Here is a 13,933-nt window from a genome sequence, read left to right on the forward strand (position 1 = left end):
AATGACTTCTTGACACTATTTGAAACTTCTTAGCCACTTAAATTTACTTCCCCTATTTAGTTAACAATTTTATGGTGCAAAGACCAGGCTCAACTTTGGGAGTCATGTTTCACGTTGCTATGGAGACTTACACCCCTGAAAGTTGTCCCACATAGGGGGTAGGTAGTGAGTTTATTTGCAGAATTTGACTTGGTGAGATAACATACCTGAGCAAGAAAAGAGGTTCTCTGGGATGACTCTTAGATATGAATTATAAGTAGGCTTAGCTTTGCTACTACAGAAATAAGTTTCATAAGAGCAAGCCCTAAGTTTGAGGACTTGGCTTATTATATTGGGAGCTCCTATTGCTTCAGAGATTAGTGGGAATTCCCCAGGTGGAGAGATTTCATATTTTACACTTTTCGTTAGTGCCTCAAGGAACTTTGCAAATATTTTCATTTTCTGATGGAGGTTTTATTCTTTATTCTGGATTTTATGTTACATAAAGTTGAATTATGTAGTTTAAATACCTTGGCTATATAGGATATAATTATATAGTGTACTACAGAAAACTTAAATTTTGGAAGTGTTAGAGCAAAGTAGTATAACTGACCAGTAAATTTGGTGGATTCATTGATCTGTAACTTTTAACATTGTACAGATCAGTATTAGCATTTTTAGGATATAACATGGATAGTGATAACATTGTTATTTTGGGGGGACTTTAATTTCTAAATATATGACAAATTTAGCTGAACAGAAAGATAGAAAATTTCTTTTAATTATTGTAATACTTCTTGTATACTTCTTATGCAATTTGTTAAACTATTTGAGCACTTCACTGTTACAGTATGAAAGAAATTCTTTATAACAGTTTTCCTTTAAGACTGAGAAGATTTGTTTTTTGAAATAAGTATGCATGAACATGAACATTTAGATGGAATGCGCAGATGGTTAAGAGAACACACTAGTTTTTATTTTTTATGCATGAAGTGCTTAGAGTCAGTATATTATGAAAGATGTGGACTAATAGAGCAGCCTTTCTTCCACCCCACAGATGGAAATACATGGAGAATTAGAGTGAAGGCCTGTGTTTATAAAGAAGTCACTGAAAATGACAGTTACCCACCCCTTATAAAATATACCTAGAGAATGAAGAAGAAAAACTCTGCAGGAAGGAGGGCTCCATTTCCATTTCCCATCCCTCAGCCTCTAATGTGGATGTGGTTGTAATATTGCCAAGAATCATTTGGGTTGTAATTCATTTGAAACTTTGGGTTCAGGTTGTACCTGTACTTAAGGAGATGATGAGGGATAGGGATGGGCCCCCTCCTCATTCACAGAAAGATCCACCATTCAAAACCTTCTTTGGACAAGAAGTGAGAGTATAACTGCCTAGGAGCCATCACCACCCCCAATCTCTGTTTAGCAGCCCCAAGCTCAGCACCTGCTAGGCTCTGTTGAGCAACCCTTAGCTCAGCACCTGCTAGGTCCTAACCCCAAGACCCTCTACCCAGTCATAAGTGAAAGCAAATTTCTGTAGCAAACTGCAAGATTCTGTTTTCCCCTTAAGTAAAAAAAAACTGATCTAACCAAGCTTTAGGAACATGCCCAGTTTGGTAAACTCATGACATAGTATTACCTTTAGCTCATTATAATAGTAAATTCTCTGCCTCTTGGAGGAATTTAGATGCCATTTTTTTAATATATAACATATGTAGAAGCATGTTTTAGCACAAATAGAAGCTTGTGCCGGTTTGAATGTATTGTGTCCCCCAAATGCCATTGTCTTTGTAGTTTTGTGGGGCAGATGTTTGGTGCTGGTTAGATTTGCTTGCAATGTGCCCCACCCAACTATGGGTAATGATTTTGATGAGATGTTCCCATGGAGGTGTGGCCCCACCCATTCGGGGTGGGCCTTGATCAGTGGAGCTATATAAATGAGCTGACTCAAAGAGAGAAAAGTGAGTGCAGCTGGGAGTGGTGTTTTGAAGAGGAGCAAGCTTGCTAGTGAAGAACGTCCTGGGAGAAAGCCGTTTTGGGGCCAGAGCTTTGGAGCAGATGCCAGCTGCCTTCCTAGCTAACAGAGGTTTTCCGGACGCCATTGGCATCCTCCGGTGAAGGTATCCAATTGCTGATGTGTTACCTTGGATGCTTTGTGGCCTTAAGACTGTAACTGTGTAGCGAAATAAACCCCCGTTTTATAAAAGCCTATCCGTCTCTGGTGTTTTGCATTCTGCAGCATTAGCAAACTATAACAAAGCTTCACCTGTTCAAGGTATTCATTCCCTCATGCATCCCCTAATCCACATTATCCTAACCCACCTTCCGTTCTACCCACCAAAAAAATCAATATAATGCTGCTTCACTTGACTTCAGGGAGACAGATCTGAGGAACTGTCCTCCAGTCTTCAGGGAGTCTGGCCTTTGCCAGTAAATTCTTTCTTTTCTTGAAATCTTGGTGTCACTGAATTGTCTCTTGTGTGCATTGGACAAGGATTCACCTTTGGTGCATAACAAGAGTCCTTGGAGATCCAATGAAACACTTATTCATTGATGTCAGTCATGGCTTTGTTAACTTGATTGCTTAGTTGGAGTTCTGTCTATATAAAAGATGTCTGTAGAGCCAGTATGAGAATGAACTGTAGTGAGAATTCTTCAAAATGGCACAAAATAACTCTAACAACTCTAATTGTATGTCTAACTCTCTCATTATCATACTGATAAAGAAGGAACTGGATTTTGTAATCACCTCTATTATCTTAATGCTGGAGTGAAACCCCTCATTAAACCTTAGCAGAATTCACAAATATTTTGGGGATGCTCTGGTGATAGGAGTTAGAAATAAAAATTTCTGAGGAGACAAGAAGGACCTGTATACTGATCAAATAACTACACATTAAAATTTAATTGAAGCATAAACCAAATCTGGAAGGTGGGGCAAGAAGGTGGCATAGTAAGGTGTGGAATTTAGTTAGTTCCCTACAGCAACTAGTAAATAGCCAGGAACAACTAGAAAGTAGTCTGGAGCAACAGATAGGGGGACATCTGTGACCTGACAACATTGTACATCATATATGAATGGGTGGAACAGCTGAGATCACAGCATAGAAATGTAAGTAAATCTCCCCACAGTGTGGAGCTGGTGCCACTCCCCCACTGGCATGGCAGGCTAGTTGCAAAACTTTGCTGTAGGAAAAAGCAGTCCCAGCTCAGAGTAAAGGAATGTAGGTTAACCAAACTCCAACTGCAGTTTTAATTAACAAATTTGGACTACTGAATATGTGCTATGAGCACAGATAAACCCAGAGCAAGCAGGAAAGGAACCCAGAGGTTTCTCTTGGCAGAGAGGAGGTGAGACTGATGGACAATAAAAACATAAATGAACAAAACTGAGGCTTTGATAGTCCACTGAGCCCAGAATACTGGAAAAGGGCTGTGTCCCAAGAAAAGGGGCACATAAAACTGAGTACCAATTCCAGTTCCTGCTTGGTGAACTGGAGGGCTGGGGACTGGCTCTGAAAAGGGTACTTCTTGCTTTTTTTCCTTTTTTTCTCTCTCTCATTCTAAGTAGCTCATTGCAGTTGTCATCACTGACCCAGGCAAGGATGGAGTTAAGATGGTCAGAGAGTGAAGGAGACAATTCCCTAAAGGGCTTATCTTCCAAGAAAAGGAGGTGGGCAGGGCCCAGCTCAAGTAACAGCCCTGCCTCAGGGAACTCAGATCTAGGACCTGGGGGGTGGGGTGGGTATAAAACAAAAACAGCTGAAGCTTGGTTTCTGATACCCTCAGCATCTAGCCAGGACAGGGTCCATGGAAAATTAAATACACCACACTTCTTTATACTGGTGGGGAACTGTGGGCTGACAAGTGTCACCTGCTGGGCAGGATAGGAAAAGCACAGAGTCTATAGGCCTCACAGGAAAGTCTGACACTCTTCTGGGTCTCACCCTCAGGGAAACCTGATACTGAATACAGCCTCCTCCTGAGACGTGGGACTGTCTGTTCTGGGAAAATCTGATTGGGGAAACAAGTTGCCTAGACAACAGCAAATTACAGATCTCACTAGGAGGAGCAAAAATATGGCCCTGTCAAAGGAACAAACTTGCACTTCAACTGAGATACAGGAATCAAGGTAGCTGATTATTAATCAAACAAATCTCTGAAATCAATTCAAATCAATGAGTTTAGATAAGATATGGCAAAAGAGATTAAGTATATAAAGAAGACACTGGACAAACATAAGTAAGAACTTGAAAGTTTGAAAAAACAATTGGCAGAATTTATGGGAATGAAAGGCATGGTGGAGGAGATGAAAAACAAGATGGAGACATACAACAGCAGATTTGAAGAGGCAGAAGAAAGGATTCATGAACTGGATGATAGGACATGTGAAATCCTACACATCAGAAAGCAGATAGGGAAAAGAATGGAAAAATATGAGTGGGGTCTCAGGGAACCGAGTGATAGCATGAAGCACCTGAATATACATGTCATGGGTGGCCCAGAATGAAAAGGGAGGAGGGGCTGACAGGATAATGGAGGAAATAATCACTGAAAATTTTCAGTCTGTTATGAAAGACATCAAAGTACAGATCCAAGAAGCACAGTGTGACCCAAAGACAATAGATCTGAGTAGACTGACTGCAGGATACTTAATAATCATATTATCAAATGTCAAAGACAGAATTCTGAAAGCAAAGGAAACTTGATAAGACTATGTGTGGATTTCTCAGTAGAAGCCATGGAGGCAGGAAAGCAATGGTGTGATATATTTAAGATACTGAAAGAGAAAAACTGCCAACCAAAAGTTCTATATCCAGCAAAAGTGTCCTTTAAAAATGAGGGAGATTTTTAAATATTTTCAGTCAAACAGACACTAAGAGAGTTTGTGAACAAGATACCTGCTCTACAAGAAATACTAAAGGGAGCACTACAGGTACATGGGAAAAGACAGGAGAGAGAGGTTTGGAGAAGAGTGTAGAAATGAAGATTATCAGTAAGGGTAAGAAGAGAGAGAGAGGAAAAAATAAAAATAAGATATGACATATTAAATCCAAAAGGCAAAATGGTAGACAGTAGACATTACAGTGAGTGAAATTAGCCAGAAACAAAAGGACAGATACTGTAGGGTCTCACTAACATGGACTAACATTGATGAGTGAAATCTGAGACTTGAGAATACAGGTTATCAGCAGGTAGAAGGAGGTTGGAGATTGGGCATTTGATGCTGAAGTAGTACAGAGGTTCAAGAGGATTGAGTGTATAAATCCAGAAATGGAATGGATAGCATAATTGTGTGATGGTGACACAATATCATAAGTACTCTGAACAAAGATGAGTATGAGTACAGTTGAAAGAGGAAGGCTAAGGGTATGTACAACACCAGAAGGAAAGACAGAAGATAAAGACTGGGATTGTATAACTTACTGAAACTTAGAGTGGTCAATGATGGTGACCAAATGTAAAAATATAAGAATGTTTTTAAATGAGGGAGAACAAATTAATGCCCACATTGCAAGGTGTTGAAAATTGGATGGTATAGGGGAAAAAATACAATCAATGCAGACTAGAGTTTACAGTTAATGGTAACTTTGTAAAATGCTTCCATTAATTGTAAAAAAGGCAGTATACTAAAGCTAAATGCCTATAAGAAGGAGTGATATGAGATTCTTGGTGGTAGTGATGTTGCTTGAACTTTTCATTGTATTTTATTTTTACTTTTCTCCTATCTTTGGTATTTTTCTTCTATTTTTTTCTCCCTTTCCTCTTTCTTTGGGGAATAGATGGAAATGTCCTCATATAGATTGTGGTGGTAAATGCAAATTATGTGATTATACTGGGAATCATTGTTTACTTAGGGTAGATTGTATTGGTGTGTGAATAAAATTGTTAAAAAATAAACAGTAATACAAGTGCTGGAGAAAATGTGGAGAGAGAGATTTACCTATTCCCTGTTGGTAGGGAAGAAGAATGGCACAGCCTAGCTGGAGGGCAGTGTGGTGGTTCCACAGGAAGGTACCTATGGGGTTGTCATATGGTCCTGCAACTGCGTTATTGGGTATATACCTGGAAGAACTGAGAGCAGGGATATGAGTGGACATTGCACACTGGTATTTATGGCAGCCATATTCATGGTTTGCAATGGATGGAGGTGGCCTAAGGGTACGTTGACTGATAAATGGAATGGTGAGCTGTGGTGTATACATACAATGGAATACTGAGCTGCGGTAACAATAAATGAAGTTGTGAGGTATTCACCTAAGTGAATGGACCTTGAGGACAGTATACTGAGTGACATAAGCCAGAATCAAAAAGACAAACCTTATAATGCCTCACTAATGTGGACTAACTATAATGTGCAGACCCTAAGAGTTGAATCTAAGAGTGTGAGTTGTCAGGGGAAGGCTCGTGGTGAAGGTTCCTAGATTGTAAGCTCTTAGCAGTTACATTTGTTCATAAGTTGTAGTGGCTATCTCTAAATTCTGAGATGCTGAGTTGTTTGTGTATAACCTGTTCAGTCCCTGTAACTTCTGGTATCTGTGTGACACTCAAGACTCAGAGCTATAGTTCAGCAGCCAAGAATGTCAGCATTACCCCATAAGGAAATGTTAAAAGAGCTGAGAGAGAGATCGGACTTCAATTGAAGATATGAACAAAATGGACTTGATTAGAACTAAATGATAAACCACACTAAATAGTAAAGGATGATATTGACTGTGTTTTAAAACTTCAACTTCTATGTCACACCAAAAGAAGAGATATTTATTTGGTGCAAAATCTGTACTTTCTATAAGATGCTACATAATTTAATTTGTATAGTCAGTTTATTTGTACACCATAATTACATGGAACCTTGAATAGGGGGTGAGATCTGGTTGGTTTGTACAGGTTAGCTTGAAACCCAATATATTCCAGAGTAATTTGCACAGAGAGTAAGGAGTATTTACAGGGCCCCCTGGGGAAAAATGTAGAGACATTTAACTTCCCCAGCTGGGGAATTCCTGATATTCTCACAAGCATTGGGGACTACATTTTTTGTAGGCCAAGTCCTCTATCTTAGGGCTTACCTTAATGAAGCTCATGACTGCAAAGGAGAGGCTAAACCTACTTTTAATTGTGTGTAAGTGTCACCCCCAGAGAAACTTTTTTGTTTCTCAGATGTGGCCTGTCTCTCTCTAAGCCCACTCAGCAGGTAAACTCACTGCCCTCCCTGCTACATAGGACATGTCTTCCAGGAGTGTAAATCTCTCTGGAAACATGGGACATGACTCCCAGGGATGAGCCTGGACCTGGCATCACAGAATTGAGAAAGCTTTCCTGACAAAAAGTGGGAAGAGAAACTAAAATAAAGTTTCAGTGGCTGAGAAAATTCAAATGGCATAGAAAGGTCATTCCGGAGGTTATTCTTATGCATTATATAGATATCTCTTTATAGTTTTTAGTATACTAGAATAACTAGAAGGAAGTATCTGAAACTGTTGAACTGCAATCCAGTATACTTAATTCTTGGAGATGATCATACAACTATAGAGCTTATATGGTGTGACTGGGTGATTGTGAAAACCTTGTGGTTCACACTCCCTTTATCCAATATATGGACAGATAAGTAGAAAAACAGAGACAAAAATTAAATGAATAATAGAGGGGAAAAAGGAGTATGAGATGTTTGGGTGTTCTTCTTTACTTCTATTTGTATTTTTATTCTTATTTTTTGGATTAATGAAAATGTTTAAAAAATTAATTGTGTTGAATGCACAACTATGTGATGATACTGTGAACAATTGATTGTACACTTTGTATGTATGGTATATGAATATATCTCAATAAAATTGCATTAGTGACACGAACTGATATCTGCACGCCAATGTTCATAGCAGCATTATTCACAATTGCCAAGAGATGGAAACAACCCAAATGTCCTTCAACAGATGAGTGGATAAATAAAATGTGGTATATACACATGATGGAATACTACACCGCAGTAAGAAGGAATGATGTTGTGAAACATATGACAACATGGATGAACCTTGAAGACATAATGCTGAGCGAAATAAGCCAGGCACAAAAAGAGAAATATTATATGCTACCACTAATGTGAACTTTGAAAAATGTAAAACGCATGGTTTATAATGTAGAATGTAGGGGAACTAGCAGTAGAGAGCAATTAAGGAAGGGGGAACAATAATCCAAGAAGAACAGATAAGCTATCATGGGTAAATTTAATGTTCTGGGAATGCCCAGGAATGACTATGGTCTGTTAATTTCTGATGGGTATAGTAGGACCAAGTTCACAGAAATGTTGCTATATTAGGTTACTTTCTTGGAGTAGAGTAAAAAAATGTTGGAAGTAAAGTAATCTTAGGTTAGTTGTCTTTTTCTTACTCCCTTGTTATGGTGTCTTTGAAATGTTCTTTTATTGTATGTTTTTTTTAATTTTTTTTTAAATTTTTTTTATTTTTCCTACAGTTGATTTAGAAAAAAAAAATAGTTAAAAAAAAAAAAAAAGGAAAAAATATGCCGAGCCCCCTTGAGGAGCTGGTGGAGAATGCAGGGGTATTGGCCTGCCCTACCTCGATGGTTGCTAACATGACCACAGACATAGGGGACTGGTGGTTTGATGGGTTGAGCCCTCTACCATGGAATTTGTCCTTGGCAAGACTGTTGCTGCAAAGGAGAGGCTAGGCCTCCCTGTAATTGTGCCTAAGAGCCTCCTCCCGAATGCCTCTTTGTTGCTCAGATGTGGCCCTCTCTCTCTCTAGCTAAGCCAACTTGGCAGGTGAAATCACTGCCCTCCCCCCTACGTGGGATCAGACACCCAGGGGAGTGAATCTCCCTGGCAACGTGGAATATGACTCCCGGGGAGGAATGTAGACCTGGCATCGTGGGATGGAGAACATCTTCTTGACCGAAAGGGGGATGTGAAAGGAAATGAAATAAGCTTCAGTGACAGAGAGATTCCAAAAGGAGCCGAGAAGTCACTCTGGTGGGCATTCTGATGCACAATATAGACAACCCTTTTTAGGTTCTAATGAATTGGGGTAGCTGGTGGTAGATACCTGAAACTATCAAACTACAACCCAGAAACCATGAATCTTGAAGACAATTGTATAAAAATGTGGCTTATGAGGGGTGACAGTGGGATTGGGGGAGGCCACAGGGATCACACTCCCATTTGTCTAGTTTGTGGATGGATGAGTGGAAAGGTGGGGGAAGGAAACAAACAAACAGACAAGGGTGCCCAGTGTTCTTTTTTACTTTAGTTGCTCCTTTTCACTTTAATTATTATTCTGGTTATTCTTGTGTATATGGTAATGAGGGTGTCGGGGATTGATTTTGGTAATGAATGTACAACTACGTAATGGTACTGTGAACAATCAAATGTACGATTTGTTTTGTATGACTGCGTGGTATGTGAATATATCTCAATAAAATGAATAATAAAAAAAATTGCATTAAAAATTTGATTGAAGTACCTGCATGTGTTTTACTTATTGGGCAGGAAGGCAATAGGGAAAAGGGGTTTTAGACATAATTACTGGTGAGGAGGCTTGAGATTGAAATAATGATTTTGTGATGGTCCCTATTTTCTTGAAAAGTAGGAGGCATAGTCTTCTTCTGAGATGAGAGGAGAATTGGTGGGATAAGGGTTACAGGAAATTGTAACAAAATTGGAACTTACACTAAGAAGAATGTGTAGAAGAGGGAACTGTCTGGAACTGCCAGATAATTTGCTAGATAAACACTGGAGAAAGAGTTCACATTGGAGTTCATAATTGTTATTGCACCCCCTAGTGTATGATAGCATAGTTTTCCTAAGCATTACCTTACATCTTTGGTAAAGGGGAAAAAAGGTGATGTATAAATTTATGATTTAATTATATCAGTTGGGTAGTGTGTTACAACAAATCAGAGAGTAGTCCTAATTTGACTTGGTTTTGTAAGATTGCAATTTATCCATTCTATACTGTTTTAGAATCAGGAAAATTGCAAAAGTTATGCTAATATGTTCTCTTATGAATAACTATAGGTCTTTGTAAAGATGAAGTTAGTCAATGCACTAATAAGGTTAAGCTGCATTTTGCTGTGGTAACAAATGAATCCTGAAATCTGAGTGGCTTAACATATTCAATTTTATTTCCTTTTCTAGCAAAATCCCCTGAGGGTTGGATGATCCTCTAGGACATTTTTGTCTCTTGTTTAATTAATCCGTGATCCTGGTTGCCTCCTCTGTGTATTCCTGCCATTGCAGTGCCTGTCTTTCAGTTTTGTTGCAGCAGGGAAAAGAAAGTGGACATTTGGAATACTGACTCCTAAACATTTCTTCCCGAGTGTGGAACACATCACTACTGTGAGCTATTCACATGGTCCCGCTTAAATAAAAGTGGGATGAAATTATGGTGGGAGAACATGGATATTTGATGAGTATCAAATGGTTTAACCAGCATCAAATGGGTTGACTTCCATTTGGAAAACCGGTCCCTATATTCTGATAAATAGGAGGAATTATCTTCCGAGAAGAGAGAGTGATTTGTGGAATGAGGTTTGTAGGAAACTGGTATAAAATTGGAGTATATGCTGAGAAGAATATGTAGAAGAGGGAACCACATAGTGAAGCCAGAAATCTGCTCAAGAAGCATTGAAGATTGAGTTCACACTAGAGTTCATAGTTCTTGTTACTATGATTGCACAGCTTTTTCAGACTTGCCTTCATACTAAGTAAAGGGAAAATAGTGATGTATAAATTTATTGTCTAAATATTTTGTTGGTATACTGTGTTACTTCAAAGCAGGGAGAAGCTCTAATTGGATTTGTTCTGTAAGGACTGTTATTTATCCATTCTGCTCTATTTCACAATCAAGATAATGCAAAGACTATGCTAACTGGTTCTCTTATTAATACCTATAGGCCTTTGTAAAGATAAATTTAGTCAATGTATTAGTCATAATAAGATGTATTTTGCTGTAGTAATAAATGAATCCTGAAATGTCTTTGGTTTATCACATACAATTTTGTTTCCTTATCAGGTAAAATCCACTGACAGTTGGGTGGTCTTGTAGGGTAATTGTCCTCCATATAAATAATCAGTAATCCATGATGCTTCTTCTGTGTAGTTTTTCCATTTTAATGCTTGGCAAAGAAGGGGGAAAGCTGGATAGTAACACATTGGCTCCTGAATCATTCACATTGAGTGAGGCACACATCACTTCTGTGAGCTGGGCACATGGTCTTACTTAAATACAAGAGAGCAGAAAATATGATGGGAGCAGCACAGGGATATATGCTGATGTGCATGGGCTAGCCATCATTGAAAGACCAATTTCTTGTATGTAATAAATTGTTTACTAAACTGTTGAATATTAATTTCTTTGTAATATTTATTTAGCCTACGATTTAGCATGGCAATTAAACAATTTGTGATATCTCAATTCTTAAGAAATAACAGTGGTCATGAAGATTGGCAGACTTCTTCTGGCTTTGAATGGATCCTTTTTTTTTTTTTCCATCTGAGTCTTTCTTTTATAGTTGCAATTTTAAGTGTCTATGTGTCAAATGACTCCCCATTTCATTGGTCTGCAACTGGTTAGCATTTTCTCTTAAAATCTGAAAGCACAGACTCTCTGTCATGATTACTGAGATATCTTTTGGAACAGCCATTTTTATTTTTTTGCAAGCTACTTCTGGTCCCATTTATTAAGGCACAAATCCATCTTATAAGATTTATTTTGGAGATGAAGAACTGTGAAGGCTGTTTTTGAAAGAAAAAGTGTTCTACGTGTATCTTTTAACTGGGAATACCATGTGCAAATTTGCTCTATGGCTATAAATGGAATAATTCTATATTCTGCCTTGGTTTTAGCCAGAGAAAATAATTTATTCATGGAAAAGTCCTCCCAGATTACAATGTAAATGGGGCTTCCTCAAGTTATGAAACATAGGAACATTTATTTTGGCATAAGTCTGACCTTAGGACTTTCATCTCCCAATTGGGTTCATTTCTGGTTGATTCCAATCTTTCAAAAAAGTCCACCAAAACTTTAGCAATTGGCATAAAAACCATGAATTTTTAGCAAAATAGATATCCATCATCCACTTCTGTTTAAATATTTTTTAAGTATTTGGCTCATTGCTTAGTTACTTTATTCACTACTTTATTCACATTAGTTGATACACAAGATCATCTTTTGGCTCCAGAGCTTCCTCATGGCATTTTTCACCTCTGCATTTCTGAGGGTATAGATTAAAGGGTTTAACATGGGTGTTACTAGAGTATAAAACACGGCCACTGCTTTATCAGTGGGGAAGGTGATCATGGGCCGAATGTACTCAAATATACAGGGCACAAAGAGTAAGAAGGTGACAGTAATATGGGAGGCACAGGTGGTGATGGCCTTCCACTGTCCTTCAGAGCTGTGAGTTCTGTTGGAGGAAAGAATAAAGACATAGGAAGTGATAAGAATAGAAAAGCTGAGCATGCACATCAGCCCACTGTTGGTGACAACAAAGAGTCCAAAGATGTGAGTGTCAGTGCAGGAGAGTTTCAGCAGAGGGTAAAGGTCACAGACGAAATGGTCAATGACATTGGGGCCACGGAAGGGTAACCACACAATGAAAAGTATTTGAATCAGACCATGAAGAAATCCCCCAGCCCAGGACAGGACCACTAGAAGGCCACACACCCACCAGCTCATTGTGGTCATGTAGTAAAGGGGCCTACAGATGGCCACATTGTGGTCATAGGCCATTACCATGAGCAGGATGATCTCAGTTCCCACAAAATAATGCTCTGTAAATACCTGAGTCATGCACCCACCAAAGGAGATAGTTTTCTTCTTAGCAAGTAAATCATTTATCATTTTGGGAGCCATGGTAGATGAGAAACAAATATCTATGAAAGATAAGAAAGATAGAAAGAAATACATGGGGCATTCCAGGAGTGGGCTGGTAGTGATTGTCATTAAAATGAGTAGGTTGCCTGTCAGAGTGAGAAAGTAGATGAGTGTAAACACAATAAACAGGAGTTTCTGTACATCTGTGTTCTGTGTTAGGCCGAGCAGGATAAATTCTGTCACGGTGTTCATTGCTTGATGAATCCAGTTTGTCATTTGGACAAATGATTTGTCTGCAAAGAGCACAAGGATTGCAATCGTGATAGATAAATTTTGATCAAGCAAATAATACATCTCCCATGATTATTTGTTCCTGTAGGATTGGTCAAGCAGATAAACCCCAGCCTTAAAGCTGGGCCATAGTATTAGTCACACATTGATTACATTGCCCTCTTCTGAACACACACAGAGACACACATACACACATATACACAACATTTTATGACTGCTTCAGTGCCAGGGATATCTCCTGCAATTGTACATGGATGGATACTTTTCAATCACTGCCCTAGTATTTTCTGCATAGGAAAACAGGAACAAAATGAAAGAAAAGCAGAGACTGGAATTATCAGCCCCTTCTGCCTTGTTTCCTTCTCATCACACAAGTTGAGAAGGCTACGCTGCATGCTAATTTTACCGTTTTTCAGGGTGAATAGACAGCATCAAGTGATTTCAAAATGAAATTAGAGATGATGTAGTGATTTTAGAATCAACAGAAATGAGTGAATATTTAGCTGCAGTAAGATACACCCTCACAGTTATGTTTGTGAGCTCGTGCTACATCAAAAGAGAATTTTATAAGAAAACCACAGATTCTTTTTCAAAATCTCCAAAGGCATGATAGCCTGTAGAGAATAAGACAGCAAGATGCAATGCATAAACACCCAAATTATTTGAAAAGCCTGAATTCACTATTGTGGAACTTCAGATATAATTAGATTTCAGAGGTATTTTGCAAATCAATATTCATTGAGGAAGATTATGAAACATGTTCTGACCATGTTCTGAAAACGGATACTTAAATTTGATGAAACAAAAGTCCCACAATTTTTTGGACAGAGCAT

At 38.6% G+C, this 13,933-nt stretch overlaps 1 protein-coding gene across 1 annotated transcript; it reads right to left on the minus strand.

Annotated features, from left to right (window-relative positions):
• Positions 1–12,140: 12,140 nt before the first annotated feature.
• On the minus strand, positions 12,141–13,122 carry LOC119536868 (olfactory receptor 4C5-like). Its single transcript, XM_037839577.1, has one exon. The coding sequence runs from the start codon at positions 13,083–13,085 to the stop codon at positions 12,141–12,143; it is 945 nt and encodes a 314-aa protein (XP_037695505.1). The 5' UTR covers positions 13,086–13,122.
• Positions 13,123–13,933: the final 811 nt, after the last annotated feature.

The sequence above is a fragment of the Choloepus didactylus genome, chromosome 6, assembly GCF_015220235.1.
Source record: "Choloepus didactylus isolate mChoDid1 chromosome 6, mChoDid1.pri, whole genome shotgun sequence".
NCBI lineage: Eukaryota > Metazoa > Chordata > Mammalia > Pilosa > Megalonychidae > Choloepus > Choloepus didactylus.

Coding starts and splice junctions, on each gene's coding strand:
- LOC119536868 (XM_037839577.1), bottom strand. CDS start 13,085: ATGACAAACTGGATTCATCAAGCAATGAACACCGTGACAGAATTTATC.